The following is a 16,262-nucleotide window of genomic DNA, read 5'->3' as shown; positions in this document are numbered from 1 at the left end:
GTAGCTGTCATACTGAATAGTAATTACTGTATGCCAGGCTCCATGCTGAGTGCTCTATGTATTTTACCAGTTACTTTTATACTTATAAAAGCCTTTCAAGAAAAGCATTATATATTATTATCCCCTTTTTTATAAATGAGGAAACTAAGACTGGGGGAGACTAATTTGCCCAAGGATAACTATAGAGCAAGTAGGATTCAGTACTGATTTGTTGAATTTTGTACCTGACTCTTAACAGTGATGGAATTTCTCCCAGGGAGGCACTGGAGGGGCAGACATCAGGAACACCAGAAGCAGCTAATGCCTGGAGGGCTGGTGCCTCCAGAGCCCCCAACAGATCCCACCACACTCCCTTCCAACAGGTCTGAACATCACACTGAGATAGGAAGGTAAAGTAGGAAAGGTTAGGTATGCTCAAGCTACCCCAGGGCAGAAGTTTGTGACCTCCATCTGCCACCTACCAATCCCCCGCCCCCGCCGGAGAGAGACAGAAGGTAATAGGGGTAGGGGAGTCTTTCCTCCTTGGGATGAGGATGAGGGGAGGGAGAGAGAGATGCACCAGGGGAGAAGGGAAGAAGGGAAAAAATCCTGATTGGTTCTTTACTCTCTTAGGCAAGAAGCCTGAACATGTGATCAGGTGCATGTCATTCACATGGAACCCCCCTGGGGGAATGTCGAGGCACCTTTTGGACCCAAGAAGTCTCAGAGAGGAAAGATTGGCAAAGCCCTGAACTGCAAGCTAAGCTAACAATTTCTAAGCATTGTAACTAGGTCATCAGGTTCCTGGAGAAGCCAGCTGTAGCTGGGGGATGGGGAGGGAAATTTTGCAGCCTACCAAGATCCCTACTTCCCTTCAGGCCCCACCCTCCCCGAAATCTGCACCTGTTCCCAAACTGACCCCTCCCCCCAGCTGGGCCCAGCTGTCAACGGCTCCCAGAGCCCCGCCCCTGCCTTCCATGGGCCAGAACCACTGGGGCCCTCTAGGGCAGGAGGCACCTTACTGGCACCTGAGCCCTTCAGAAAGGAAGGAGTGGCCTTTCCTGGGGTGGGGGGTATTTCTTCAGGAGGGCAGTTAAGAAAGCTGGGACTCTTTGGGCCTGCCCAGGGTACCTTTCTGGCATTGTTGCCACAGGTGGCAGGAGACAGGTGATGTTTACCCTGCTGAGACCAGAGTTGCCAAAGGCTTCAATCAAGCCTTTAAATCTGCACCTGGCCCAGAGCCCCAAAATAACAACCAGGGCAGTCTACCTGAAGGTCACAGGTGCCTCTGGCTTTTATCCCCTTGCAGCTCTGTCTGCTGAGCCCTGGTTGGCAAGGGATTCTCTTTTCCAGGGGTTACTAGAAACCTACGTGCATCCCTCTGGTGTTGGGCTCAGCTCTACTGTCAACCATCCCCAGCCCTCTACTAAGAGGTCTCCAACATCAGTCACCGTACCCTCTTCCATGACTAGTTTTACTGACAACCAAGACCCTCTTCACCCAGTCTGCCTCCTGTCTCCCAAATGCTCCAAATACATTCCACCCATCAGACAGCTGGGTGTTTACCTACTGAGCCCACCCTTACCACATTCTTTTTACCTACTTAAAGCCTTCATGACCCACATCTGCCTAAGAGGTACCAATGATGCCTAACACTGACTGAGCATACTGTATGTCAGGGCCTGTGCCGGGTGGGCTACAGAGTCACTCACTCACTCCTCATTCAACACATACTTGCTGAGTGACTCCTATGTGTCAAACACTGCTAGATGTTGACAGGATGAAGGAAAAAATGAGACAAAGCCCCTACACTAACAGAGTTTAGGTTTTACTGGAGGAGATAGACAGTAAACATGTAAATATATGCTGGCCTCTGGTGAGGTGATATTTGAGTTGAGACCTAAATGATAAGATCTAAGGGAAGTGTGATCCAGGCAGAAGAAACATAGCAAGCCTATGAGAAAGAAATAATTGCTGTTATCTTCATTTAGGGATGACTGTCATCTTCATTTTACAGATGAGGAAACTGAGGACTCCATGTGAATTATACAAAGCCACAGTGAGAAAACTATTTTTCAAGCTTCTAGTGATTTCTCTCCTTTCCGACATGTTCCACTATTGGCATAGAAGAGGGTCTGGCTTGGTGATGCAGTTCTCGAGGGAAGGGGTGCACACTGATGATGCAGGTTGAGGGTGGAGGCCTCTGGGCCGAGTCATGAACTGAGTAGCTGATGATGGAAGTGGGCTAGTTTGATAGAGGTCCAGGGCACCTGTAAGATGAGGCCAGAGGGTCTGTCCTCTTCTGCTTCTGGAGTCAACAACACAGATTTGGCACAGTTTGCCTTAAGCCATTCAACACATGTGTTGGGGTTATTCCTACCACTTCAAATGAGTTTGCTTCCTTAGGGACAGGGACATTTCGGCAGCCTAAGCCACATCGAATAATAACAATCCTTCATGTTCATTGAGCAGACCCTGGCTGAGCCCTTGCCCAACCCTAGGCCCTGTGCCAGGTACTCAGAGTGAAATAAGCCATTCTGGCCCTGCAAAGAAGCTATGACACAGTGGTTTTGAGGACAGGCTTTGGCACCAGATATATGAGAGCAAGATTTACAATGTGTTACTGTGGACATGTTATAGAGCCTCTTAAAGCTCTGGGTTCTCCAACTTCACACCAGAGCAATTGTGAGGACCAAACAAGATGATTATTTCAAAGGCATAAGCATAGCACCTGGCACAGAGCCAGCACTCAACACAGAGTATGTTATTATTACTAAAAAACTCTTGTGTTTCACTTTCTTGTTTAAGCCTTATCTCTCAGATTTATGAATGAGAATTTGAAGCTGATTTGCCTAGTGTTATGCCACCAACAAGAAATCAAGCTAAGTTTCAAATCGGAGTCCAGAGTTTTCTCTATGGGTGTGCTGAAGGTGATCAATACACTCTAACTAGAATGAACGCTGCCTGGCGTGTGTGGGAGCAAAGGGACAGATGGGTGGTGTACACAGCCTAAATCAGATGGCAGGACGCCAGCCAGGCCCAAGGTACGGGGCATAGAAACAGACCATTGAAGGGTGGGAACCAGTCCCACTTACTGTAGTATCCACAATGTCTCTAGCATTTAGCACATATAAAGCATTCATCAGTGTTGACTGATTTAACAAATGAAACATAACTCTGAAGACAGCTCTGGCAATGAATCTAGCCTTAGGAATGGCAGGCAACATTGATAACACTGCCTTACAAGCGAGAACACCAATTCTAAGTCTGACCCTGCCATTTACTGTGGGATAAGTCCCTGTGCCTTAGTTTCCTCCCTGAAATAGGCTTGAACATACCCATCTCACCTACCTCTTTGTGAAATGATGTGAGCAAAGGAGCCAGGTAAATTATAAAGTGTTATCATGCACATAAAAGCAATTATCATCATGCTACAGACTAATAAGATAGTAAAGTGTGAAGTCAAACACCTTGAGTTTGAATGCCAAGTCCTTCAGGTACTAGTCTGTGAGGCCCTGAGCACGTCACTGTTCCCCAAGCCTCAGCCTTCTCAACCATAAAATGAAGATAACACCACCTACCTTGTAGGGTTTTTAAGGATTAGAGATAACACAGGCTTTGGAGTAAGAGCGACTTGGTTTTGAATTCTGACTCTACCTCCTGCTCACTGAGCCCTCCCAAATCTGTGCCTATAATGATAAGGTTGTTGGGATGGCAGCACAGAGATGTTGGTACAAGGCCTATCATACAGTGAGCATTGGGCAAATGCCAAAGATTATCTAGACACTGGTACAGTAGGGGAAAGGGACACAATAGAGTGCTTAAAAGTGGGAGCTTGGAAGCCACCCTCCCAGGCTTTGCCACTTACTAACTGTGCTAACTTGCATAAGCTGCTTAACCTCTCTGTACCTCAGTTTCCTCATTTGTAAATGGGGATAATAATAGTACCAACTTCAGGGTGTTGCTGTGCGAATGGAATAAATTAATACATGTAAAGCACTTTGAACAATGGTTGGCAAAGAATAAGCACTTGATAAATGTTCGGTGCTATTAATAGTAATGTTAACAATAATCACCATGTGGAATAAAAGGGAGGGACTGTTTAATCCTGGGACATGGGCATCCCATGGAATAATTCCAGGGAAGTCCCTGGGCAGCTGTTTGTAGGCAAGTTCTTAGCCTCTGAGAGAAGAACTTTTCTGCGGAAAGGACACAAGGCTGGAGGCTCCTGAGCAAAAATCTCAGTCCTGCTGACTAGGAGGCCAGCCTCTGGGGCGGCAATAAGGCTCCTTGGAAGGGACACGGTGTTCCCAGCCGCCTGACTCAGGGGAACAAAGGCACGTGTGTGTGGCCAGGGAGGAGGGAGTGGAATGTTTCTCTTTCAAGAGCGGAACAAAGGATCTGAGGCATAGTTGAGTGTGTTCCAATCCCCTCCCAAATTAGCTAGCTCCCATTCCTCAGATGACTGTCCAACAAGGTTTTCAACCTTCTAGCTTCTCTCCTGAAAGGTGACCAGAGGGAGGGGGTGACAGCCTCCACTTCACTCTATTCTCTGTCATCAATCTCCAAGAGGCAGGATTTATATGTGCCAAACCTCTAAGATCTCTCTCGGGAGCCTCCATTCTGTGCAGAGGTGGGGTGAGGACCCGTAGGGGAACTGAGGGTTAATGGATGACACGAGGCACTATAAATGACAGGCTTAAAGTCCCTCTAGGGGGAGTCCAAGACTAAAACTACTACTGAATGACAGAGCTATAGAGAGAATCCAAGAGTTCTAACCACCCCCCAGTGTGGGGTGGAGGAAGGAGGGGGGAAAGGTTTGACAGAACTAAATAGAAATGCATTTTCTAAATCTGAAGGGGATGATCAGGGCTGGAGAGAGAAGCTAGGTGAAGCATGAAGGAGGAAGGAACAAAGAAAGTAACTGACAAGAGGAAAGGGAGGGACATATCCAAAAAAAGTAGTTTGTGGAGTGGGGAGCCTTTAGGGACATTACTTTCCAGTTTCTAGGCTCTTGCCAGCTGGAATCCGGCTGCTGGGCTGGGACAGGAAGCAGTCCGTGGAAGTCATAGCAATGGCATTTCCTGAAGAGCAAGAGAAAAACCTCTAGTTCCGAGGGGAGTTCTGGAGTCTACCCAAAAAGCCCTGTAGCTGTAAGGCTCCAGCTTGGCCTGAGAGTCTCATCAGGGATGAAACCAAGTAGCAGAAGGTTCCAAAGGCAGTTTCTTTCTGCGAAAACACTATTTGCAAAAAATCAATATGTAATAAACGGGAAGCCAGATGATACGACTGAAGGAGCTCTAGGATGCAGCTGCTGTTTGCTGCTGATCCTTAACAGTCACTCTTCTGAGAGCAGTAAGACATGAACTAACATACTGAATCTTCAGAACAAGGCACTGTAATTACAGCCATTTACAAGTTAAAAGATTTGCCCGACATCACACAGCAAGTAAGTGGTCAAGTCCAGATTTAAAAGACCAAGCTCTGCATCTTCCTCCTGATGTAACTTTGGGCAAGTCACGTCATCTTTTTCAGCCTGATGTACCACCCTGCTTTATTTTCTTCATAGCATTATCACCTAAAATGTTATATCTATACATGTAAAATAATATGTGTATATGTGTGTGTTTATCTTTATTTATGTCTCTATAGCTGTATCTATATATATGTATACATGCAGTACATGTTTATTGTCTGTCTCTCCCCACTGGAAGGTGAGCTCCACAAGAACAGAAAATTAGTTTTATTTAATGTTGTACCCCTAGTACCTAGGACAGCATGGCACATAGTAGGAGTTCAGTAAATACCGTTTGAATCAACGTTAGATTGTTAAGTAATTAAAGGGGAATTCCTATTACTATTATTCTGGTTTGATAAGTGTCTGCTTCTTCAGAACTTTAATGGGCATCTCCTGAGTTCAGGTACCTGCTATGTCTTAAGACCTCTGCTCAGTGCTGAGGAAATCACTATGTATAAACAAGTACAGACAAGGATCCTCAGGAAGCTCCCAAACCTGATAGAGATATGGCAGTTTTAGAAATGTCTTCTTTCTACTAATTTAAACTCTACCACTATTATTTTCCTCTCATTTATCTAAGTTCTGTGGGGTACTATAGCAATAAAAAAAGGTTTAGCTCCTCTTCTTTCAGATATTTGAAAACTGGTGAGCATACTCTCCTGGGTCTTCTCTTCCCCAGGCTAAACAAAAAGGCCCAGTGGAATTGTGTGACTCAGGTCTGCCAACAGGGAATGGGGAAGACAGACTGTCAGCTGAAGGAACAGAAGACAAGTGGATCCAGGCGCAGAATGACTCCTTCAAAGAAAAGAGAGGAAGTCCTCAGGGAGAACTCCATGGAATTAGGTTGGAGGTTGGGGGTGGGGACAGGGCCCTACTAATTAAGGTAGTAGCAGATTATGTTTCTGTAGAAGAGCAGCTCACTGGGAATTACCCCTAAACCTATCCATGTTAAACCAGACAAAACCACAGCTGCTAAAAGAAAGCCCCATGATGAAAGGCTGAGGGTGCTGGAAAAAGCAGGGAGGCTGGGCACAAAAGAGGATGCTAAAGCCCACTGGCGTCAGAACAGATACCTGCTGGAGAAGAAACAGCTAACAATTGCTTCCTGCAGCCCAAACAAATCCGGTGACTAGCTACACAAAAGTCAAGAAAAACCTCTGAGTTCCGCTGGGGTCCCCTGAAAATATACCTGGGTAATTTTCTACCAGAAGCTGAAGGGCTCCATGGGGCTGCTGGGCTATTAGTTCTAGGAAGTCTGGAAAACCCTGTGATGGTGACAGAATTTTAAGAGCAACCGCAAATGTATATCCAGAAGAACTGGCTGCCTTCAGGGGGAGCCCCTAAGACACTTCTATCTCACTTTGGGACCTGAATGAGATTACTAAAAATTTCCACGTTTGGGGTTTCTAATGGGGTTTCCCCCAAGAAAACCGCAGATCTGCCAACAGCTGGCTGAGATCTGCAAAGGTTGGTGAGGTGTTTTAGCTAAATGTATTCATGCCAAAGAAGCCAGAAGAGGCAAGAAGAAACCTATAGAAACTAGAAGACCACAGAGCCATGCAGTCTGGGAAAGGCTAAATTATGTTTTCTCCCCCACACACTGTTCACTCCTCTCAACAATGGAGTTTCCATCTAATTATGAGGCTTCCAGGGACAGCAATTCCAAAATGGCCTGGCCCACCAGGGTCCTTACCACTAACCATCTACATTCCTATCAGAAAGCCCCAGAAACACTCTGTCCCTTCAGGGAAGGTGACATCACATACCAGTCTGGGTGAATATCTCAAGGGCTGACTTTATTTCTTCAGAAACTCTGAGGCTAAGTTTAGTCTTCTGAGTCAGGTAGTCTATTCATGATAAGGGTGCTTCCACCCAACAATTAAGGCCCAGGAAGGGCCTTTGTTCTAGATCCTTTACTAGAGTCAAGCTATGGCAGGTGGCTATCATTATCCCATTTTACAGGTGGGAAAGATGAATGGGCAAGAGACAAAGAGGTTCAGCATCTTGCCAGGTGACTCCAGGCAGGTGGTGGTGTGGCTACAAGTCTGGAATTCCAGTCCTCGGAGCATCACCCATCATAAAGTAAGTAGATATACCTGAAGCAAGCCACCTTCTCCCCGTGTACTCATGATTCTTGTATATTGGTAGGTCCTGAGAGAACTTTAACAATAAAAAAATTAAAGCAGCCCACTATGACTAGGCAAACCCAATACCCACTTGAGTTTTACCAGTGCCAGAAACTGAGGCTACTTACAAGCCTTTTGGAGCCCACAACTGTTAACAAAGACCCTGTTGTTCTTGCATCTACCTGAATGCCAAAATTACAGAACTGAGCGAGCATGGCCCAAGAGCATCTCTGGCTTTCTGTGTTAGTGTGCTGGGGTCACGTTATTACTCCTAGGAAAACCTGATATGGATGGAAAGAGTTTAGACCTTGGAGTCAAGATGACCTGCATGTAAATTCTCATTCTGTCACTTAACTGGCTGAGGAACACCTGGGGCCAGTCACTTGGCTACCAGGAGCTTCACAGGTGAACTGGGAATAAACCTACTTACCTTGGAACGTTATTGTGTGGAATACATAAAGGAAGGTACCATGTTTGGCTTATGGCCAGCACCTAACACAGTACATGTCTCACAACAAATGCTCGATAAATTTTAGTTGCAATAAGTAAAAGGCCTAACACAATGTCTCAAACATAAGATGTACTCCATAAAGGCTCATTTCCTTTCTCTTTCCTGTAGAATTGTTAAACTTAGAGTATATCCAAGGATGGAATGACCCATAACTTCTACACTCATGAATCATCCAGCTATAGCCTCCAAGAAGGTTATGAGATGCCACTGCAGCAGCTTGTCTACAGCTCAAACAGGATAGTATTGAGAGGGAAGTGGGTAGGCACCTTCTAGCCAAAGGATTCTGAGTCAAATGTTCTTTAACTTCTGGCCTCAGAGAATGCATGACCAGAAATGGTTCTGACATAACTGGCTCTTCTGCACACAACCCTACTTTCAGCAAGAGGAAGTAACATATGGCATGTTGTCCAACAGGCTCTGTCCTGAACAAAGAGAGAAAAAATGGATTTTCCATTCAGTTTTCTAACGAACTTACCTAGCACTGCTGTGTTTAAAATCTCTTTCCACATGCAACACTGGGTGACTGGCAAGTCTCTGGTGCCAGGCAAACCAGGCACCTCTCCCAGATTGCCTTTTGTTAATACCTGGCAACAACCCACCTGGTATTAGGACCACTGGCCAAAGACAATAATCATGCAAAGAGGGCAAATGGCCCAAGTCTCTACTAGGAGATGCTTCCTTCAGAGGGTGTGTCTGAAGCACTGCAATCAGGTCCCTCCAGTAATCAGCTGAACAAATATTTGCCCCCAAAGAGAATCAAAGCAGGAGGGAATGAGAGGTCAGCACACAAACCAACAGGAACTATTTAATCATTTATCCTCCCAGGGAGTTCATTTACAGAATGACTTTCAAGTCTGGTCAGCCTTAGCTCAAGAGAGCCCTCCACCTTTACCTCCCCAAACCTCATCCCAGTCCACTGACCTCTACTGACTTGACCCCTCTGCCTTTTACAAGAACTGGTAATGGGGATAGTTGATAAAGTTGCAAAGAAGGGAAATAAGACAGAGGGTGGGGTTCCAGGGCAAACTCAGAGTCTAGCTCAGTGGTAAACTGAAGTGCCTGCCACGCCCTAAGCCTAGCCTAAGGATAATTGCATTCTTGACATTCCTGAGTCCCTGGTGCATGGCCCCTTCTACCTCAGCTCCTTCAATAGATGACTTATTTTCCCCAGCCTGCCAAATTTTGAGGTTTTCTGAGGAGACAGAATACTTCTTATAAGCCCTGCATCTGCCGTAGGCAGGGACAGCAAGGAAATAGGACTGAGTTCATTGTAGAAGAGCAACAATTGCCTACAATGACCGCTGGTGAAGAATCTCTCACCACCATCTCATCCTGACTTGGTGATGGGCAAGAGAATTCTCCCTCCCTGGGAAAGCAATAAAGCATGACTGCTGGGCCCAGAAAGTACATCTGAGACCAGTAACAACTACTACAGCAAACTTGGTGTCAGTCACTGTGCTCACATTAGCATCAAGATTTACAATGCCCTGTAAGGCAAGGAGGGCTTGCCACATCTTTTTCATGAAAGAAACTGAGGCTCTAGATAAAATTGTCTGTCCAAGGTCACAGAGCTAGTAGTTAAGTGACAGCGCTGGAACTCGCACCCAAGTCAGGTTGATTCCAAAGTCAGTCACTAAATCTTGATGTCCCATAGACCCCCCCCCTCAGACTGGGTTCTTGCTTTGCTTGCAAACAGTTTTCAGTGAAGAGGCTCCAGGGCCCTGGCCAGAAAGCAACAGGCACAACAGCAGGAGCTCACCAACAGACCCCAGGCAGTGAGGTACAAAGTCCAGGGCTTAATGCGTGACACAGCAAGAGATCCACAAACAGGCCAACCATGCAAAAGTTGCACACACTTTAGAGCAAATGAACATAGGGGTGTAGCATAAACACAACTGGCCCCTACCCTAAAATCAGACAATCCTCAGACATCCAAGCCAATGGGAACTCCTGCCTGGTCATGCTCTTTTCTGAGAGTATCAGATATGCAAACCCTGAAATAAAGAGAACTTAACTGGAAGAGGGAAGCCCAGGGCAGAATCAACATCCCTGGGGGAATAAGAATGGAAGAGTTTATGGGTCACGGATACTTATTTTTTTCTCTAGGCATTATACTCATCACCTCTTTACATAGTGAGCCATTATGTCAGGGTGAGGGGAACACTGGCTAACTTCCCACTCTCAAGGGTTTTGGGCCAAATTAACACACAGGCTGTTTTCCTCTGCTGAGAAACCGGAACACAAGTATCAAAGAGTGGGGTCATGAGGGTGACCAGAATGAAAGATGTCTGGTCCTTTAAGAACTAGGTCATCTGTATTTCAGAACAGCTAACCTCTATGGTGCAATGAGGCTAGTCACGTCTCCTTAAACATGTCCAATATAATCACCCAGCACAACAGAAAAAGATATGAGGAAAGGCTGTTGGGGATCTCTGACCAGATGCCAAGGAAAAGGGACACACAAGGGGCGTGGTCCTTACCCAGCCGCCGTTCTCCTGGATCCAAGGCTCTAGGTGGTCATTCAGGTAAGTGGCCATCCAAGTTGCAATCCGACTCACCAAAACCTGCATCTCCTTGTCTACGCTTTCCACGCACAGTGCCCCACCGAAGGAGAAAAAGGCCACAATGCGACCCCAGTTCACCCCATCCCGGAAGAGTTCATTCACTACCTGCTCAAAGCTCTGATATGCTGTCCCTGGGGTGATGTGGAGCTGGGATGTCAGGTCGCTGAATGCCCGCCGGTACCTCAGTTCAAACTCATCACCTGCCTCTCTCAGTGCTTGTTTCACTGCTGCCATGGGGATCACCTCCCGGGCATCCAAGCTGCTGCTGTGGCCAGTGGCTCCATTCACTGCGGGGCTGTCCGCCAGGTGCCAGGATGGGTTGCCATTGATGGCACTGGGGGGCTCCATCTCTGATTCAGTTCCTTCTGGGGCCTCAGTTCTGTTCTCTTCCACATCACTGAACTGACTCCAGCTGTATCCTTTCTGGGAAAGCTTGTAGGAGAGAAAGTCAACCACCAGCTCCCGGTTGCTCTGAGACATTTTTATAATAGAGATGGGCTCAACCAGTCCATTGTCCAAAACACCGGCTCACTCACTGAGTCTGGTCTCCTCTTAGAGCTTGTCTTCTAAGATACAAAGCCAAGATAAGGTTCTGAAGGGAGAGAAAGAGCTTCAGGAAAAAAAAAAGTTAATATGCATACAATTTAACCTACAACCCCTCCAGGTACGTTACACCTCCAGGTCTGAGAACTGGTTTCTTTGTTACTGTTAAGAAGGTGTGGGTCTAGCTTCCAGAGACTTCAATGAAGTCAAATTAAAAGCACGAGTGGGGTTTGAATCATCACACCAGCCTCCTTTACCCCAGCCACACCATTTTCTCCTAAATGTCTTCCTCGGAAAGTCACCCCCATGGGCAGTCTGCCCCCATTTCCACCCCCGCACCACCTACATTCAAATCTGTCTCAGGCGACGGTAGGCAGGTGCAGTCCCCAAAGATCTTTTGTATCATAGGTCGGGAGAGGAGGTGGCAGCCCGGATGCCGGTAACTCAACCGGCCTCACGGCGGCTGGCAAATAAATCAGCTCCGGCTGGAGGGATCATGCGACCCGGCAGGCTGGGAGCCCAGAAGGCGACACAGGAATTACGAAGCTCAGGAACCGGCCGCCTCGCTAGCTTCCTCCTCCATCGCCCAGAACGAGGGCGGCCTTCTGCCACCCGGGAGCCCAGCCCCCTCGCTCTTGCACGCTCCTTGGCTCTCCCTCTGCCTCCTACTGGGAGCCAGGAGAACTCTCCCAGAGGTGGCTGTGTGGGGCTTAGGTTTTCTTTCTGTTTTTTGTTTGTTTGTTTTTTCTATTTAAGTACCCGCCCAGGGTGAGGCTTCCGAAACCTTGAAGGGACTTCTCAATGGGACTCAACGTTTCGATGAGGGATAGAGAGAAGGGGAAACGCCTCGGATCTGCGGTCTGACTTCGGAAAGGCCATCCGCGGGCCTTTCCGGGAGGCTGAAGGCCGGGCACCCCTTAGAAACGCCGCTGGGATTCTTTGAATTCCCCAAAGGCCCTGGACGCGGCGGTGGTAGTGGGGGATTGCCGGGTCCTCCATTTCCCGCACGGACACAATGGCCGCCGGCGCCCTGCACAAAGACGGGGCGAGAGTGAGGCGCTGGGCTTCTCCTCCGGTAAGGGAGAAGGGTCGAGGCCTGCTCGAGGGCACCCACGGCTGAGACCACGTTTTCCTGGGGCCAGGCCTGAGACGGCTTCCTGGCGCCCCCGGGAGGGCTTGGGGGCCGGGGGCTGCACCTCTCCGGAGCCCAGGGTGGGTGGGCTGCGGCCTCGCGGCTTCTTTGGCGCGCGGGGCCGGGTACCCGCCTGGCCACCGCCCCGTTGCTAGGCAACCGCTCTCCCTCAGGGGCGCCCCTTAGACCTTTCTGGAAGGAGGGGTCTCGCCCCCGGCGGCCCGCCCCGGCATAGCCAATAAGAGAGCCCAGTCGGCACGAAAGCGGGACGGCGAGGGCTCCCATTGGGTGCAACGCCTGCCACACACAGAGGAGGCGGCGCGCTCACCTGCGAGCCCCGCGAGTCGTGGGGGGCCACATTCCCCCTTTGTCGGCCAGGTTGTTTCCAGACGCGAGGGCTCTTCGCGGCCGAGTTCGGCGCAGCAGACTCGGGCCGGCCTACCTGGCTGGTGGCTCGCGCTGTCTCTTCCGAACGAGCGGGCCTCAGTTTCCCCTGAAGAGACCGGGGGAACTTGCAAGCTCAGTCACTTCCGGTGCCGCGACAGCGCCTGCGAGCCGGAGACGCAAAGGCAGTGCCTTGAGGGCTGGCGTAAAGACTAGACTGGGAGAGAGCGCCCCTTCCGGTAGAGCTCGGAAATCCCGAGACGCAAAAATAAATCAACGTTTACATTAACGTTTCCATTCATTCAGTCAGTCAAAATCAATCTCCCTCACTGAGTAGTTGTGAGGAATAAAGGAGTTAATTGTAAAGCCCATAGAAGAGTGTATGATCCATAGTATATGCTGTATAAATTCATTCATTAAATTGTTTGGGTTGCTGAAGATAAAGTTGAGAACAAGACGTGGTCCCTACTTTCATGGAGCCTTAAACCTTTGAGATGGAGAGAGGCAGTAAACTACTAAGAAAATATACAAACAAGGTAAGTTCAAATTGTGACTAGGACTATGAAGAAAGTAAATCAGGGTATTGTCATGAAGAGAGTGAAGGGAGAAGGTGCTACTTTAGGTGGTCAGGGAAGTAAGCCCAGCCCTCTCTGCCTTGTGAGGGAGAGAGGCATTTATTCAACAATTGTTTATGTAGGGTGGCCAGCGACGTCCTCTTTGAAGAGATGACATAGAACTCAAGACCTGAAGTATAAAAAAATGCCAACCCACCAAAAGAGCCTAGAGCATACCTATCTAGGCAGAGAGAACAGCTTGTGGAAAATGTCCCAAAGCAGGAAGATCTTGTCAGGTTCCAGAAACTGAAGAAGCAATGTGACTGGAAGATAGTGAGAGATGGCAAATGTGGTGCAAAAGGAGGGTGGAAAGTTGCCCATGGGAGTGAATTGGACTTGAGAATAAATGTTGAAAAGTGTTTTACTTTGTGTGAATTTATTGATCAGAAAATAGGTTAATAAGAACACTGAGTGTTAAAAACATACCAAAGAACGTAGAATTAAAAAGTAAGTCCTTCTCCCACCCTGCTTTTCAGTTCCCAGTCCCCCTCACAGAGGTCATCATCACTTTTAAATCCTTTCCTTTGCAGTCTTTCAGAGACAGTCGTTATTTTCATAAGGAAATTTGTATGTACACAAAGGGTAGCTTTCTATAAATGCTTCTATATATTGCTTTTTTTTTTTTTTTACTGAGCTCTACAATTTGCATCTACCTCAAATTTTTAAATGACCACACAACAGCTTATAAAGACATGCCATAATTTACTTGCCCAGTCCCCTATTTTGGAACACTTAGGTGGTTTCCAATCCTCTCCTACGACAAATAAGACTGTAACTTATCCACTTGTTATTTTACATATGAGGGAGTTTATCTGTTAGGTAAATTCCTGGAAGTGGAATTATCAGTAAATGAGTATATGGATTTGCTTTTGGTTTGTTTTAATGGATATTGGCAAAGCACTCTCCATAGCAGTAGTACCAGTTTGTCCTCCCATCAATAAAAGTATGAGAGTGCCTATTTCCTCACATCTTGAACTACACAGGTATTATCAAAACTTTTTCTCCTTGCCAATTAGATGAAAGCCAAGAGTTACTTTTATTTTTTATTTATTTTTTAGTAAGAGTGAAGTTGAGCAATTTTTCATATTTATGAGTCTTTTTTTGAGGGTCTTGCTGTGGTGAATTCATTTCATTTGTCCTTTTTCAGTTGGTCTTTCTCTTGAACTTTTTTTCTCATGGATTTATAGGAATTTTTTATCATTTTATTTACATATAAGTTGTAAATATTTTCCAGTTTATTAATTATTACCATGGAACTTTTAAATTTTGTATGTATTTTAATTTATCAATCTTTTCCTTTGTGGCTTCTGAATTCTATGTTATTCTTAGGAAGACTTTTTCTAGTTCAATATTATAAAAATAATTCTGTTTTCTTCTAGGTTTTAATTTTTATTCCATTATAAATCCACTTTGGTGTAAGGTGTGAGGCAGGAATCCAAAAAATTTTTCCAAATAGCTACCCAATATTACCATCTTTTTCCAACTCATTTGAAATGTCCCCATTATAAATCTACATTCCCAAGTGTATTCGATTCCATTTTTGAACTTTCTATCATGTTTCGTGGAAAGGATTTAAACTAGGGTAGGACATGATCTGCTTTCATTTTTAAAAACCTGTGGTGTCATGATTATTTCAATGTTAAAATTAACATTATGGAAGTCTATGATGTGTTTTGGGAGCCCAGCAGAGGGCATATCAATTCTGCCCAGAGACATGGGATTCATTGAACTGGCTCTTAAAAGGAGAATAGGATTTTGTCTAGGAGAGAAAAGAAGTAAGGGACGTTTTAGTTGGAACACCCTGCATGAGAAAAAGCACGGAGATTTAACGTGGGAGCCCATGGTGTGTTCTAGAAATAAACGGATGGCTAAGAGGGATTTGGTGGTAGAGGAAACTGACTGTAAATGTGTATCCAAGTGTGCAGGACACTAAATAGGCAGTGGAGGAGCCAGCCACACTTTTGAAACAGAATAGGAAGAGGTTTATATTTTGGAAAGGTAAATAGAGTCTTTTGGAAAAGGAACTTTGCAATATTTATCAAGAGCTTTGAAAACAGCTTTTGAAAGATCAGGGATAAATGATGTTTGATTGGAATCTAAAGTAGTGAAATGCAGCTAAATATTTATCTTTAACATAGGTTATTTATAACATAGGAGAGAAAAATTAAAACTGAGAAGTTCAATAAACAGGATGATGTTTTATTAGGGTTAAATCCACACATTAAAATTGTAATTGAGGAATATTTCATGATGTGGGAAAATGCTCAAAACATAACACTTTGTAAAAAATAGGTTACAAAACTATACTGAGAATTATTATAATTTATAAAAAAATCTATATTATGTGAAAAATATAGAAGAAGGAATTATAGCAGAATGCAAAAAGGTGGTTATTACTGGATAGTAAGATTATGGATGATTTTATTTTATTTTTTATATTTTTCTGTATTATCTAAACGACTATGTTTTTAAAATTGGAAAATAGTGTTTTAAAAACTCGTTTGCTGAGATTTAGGTGATGAGAAAATGCTTATGGTATAATGTTAAGTGGAAATAAAAGTATACAAAACTAGATGTGTGACATGATCTCAACTCTAAATAATACTATGCATAGGAAAAAGAGTGGAAAATCAATATAATAAAGACAAAAATGGAGAACCCCCTCACACAGACGCTAAAGAGAAACAGAACCAGAGTGGTCATTAAATCTAAAAAGATGCTCTACCTCACTAGGGAAAATGCAAATTGAAATCTCAGTGAGATGCCATCTCACACTACTAGACTGGCAAAACTAGAACTTCTGATTAAATCGAGTGTGGTTCAAGAATGTGAAATAACTTTAGAGAAAAAATTTATTGTTACCTAGTCAACCTGAAGATATCCATGATCTA

The 16,262-nt window shown here is 45.6% G+C and overlaps 1 protein-coding gene and 1 long non-coding RNA gene across 10 annotated transcripts in view; one reads left to right on the top strand and one right to left on the bottom strand.

Moving 5' to 3' along the window:
• The window catches only part of BCL2L1 (BCL2 like 1), a 43,244-nt gene extending 30,317 nt beyond the window's left edge, over positions 1–12,927 (bottom strand). The window contains exons 1-2 of one of the 9 annotated variants that reach the window (XM_016148846.2): positions 12,816–12,927; positions 10,615–11,308 (exon numbers count right to left, since the gene is read on the bottom strand). In XM_016148846.2, coding sequence (XP_016004332.1) covers positions 10,615–11,178 — 564 coding nt within the window. In that variant the 5' untranslated portion in view covers positions 11,179–11,308; positions 12,816–12,927. Of the gene's footprint in view, positions 1–10,614; positions 11,309–11,587; positions 11,938–12,701 lie in introns of those variants that run through there. The other 8 variants (XM_016148848.2, XM_016148847.2, XM_016148845.2 and 5 more) reach the window with 8 other exon arrangements.
• Positions 12,928–12,951: 24 nt separating this feature from the next.
• LOC118609995 lies at positions 12,952–14,418 on the top strand. The gene is made up of 2 exons (XR_004953629.1): positions 12,952–13,293; positions 13,455–14,418. It is a non-coding gene; the product is annotated as an uncharacterized LOC118609995 (long non-coding RNA).
• Positions 14,419–16,262: the final 1,844 nt, after the last annotated feature.

This window comes from Rousettus aegyptiacus, unplaced genomic scaffold (assembly GCF_014176215.1).
Source record: "Rousettus aegyptiacus isolate mRouAeg1 unplaced genomic scaffold, mRouAeg1.p scaffold_m13_p_12, whole genome shotgun sequence".
In the NCBI taxonomy this organism is placed as follows: Eukaryota; Metazoa; Chordata; class Mammalia; order Chiroptera; family Pteropodidae; genus Rousettus; species Rousettus aegyptiacus.
This window is presented reverse-complemented; position numbering and strand designations above follow the sequence as displayed.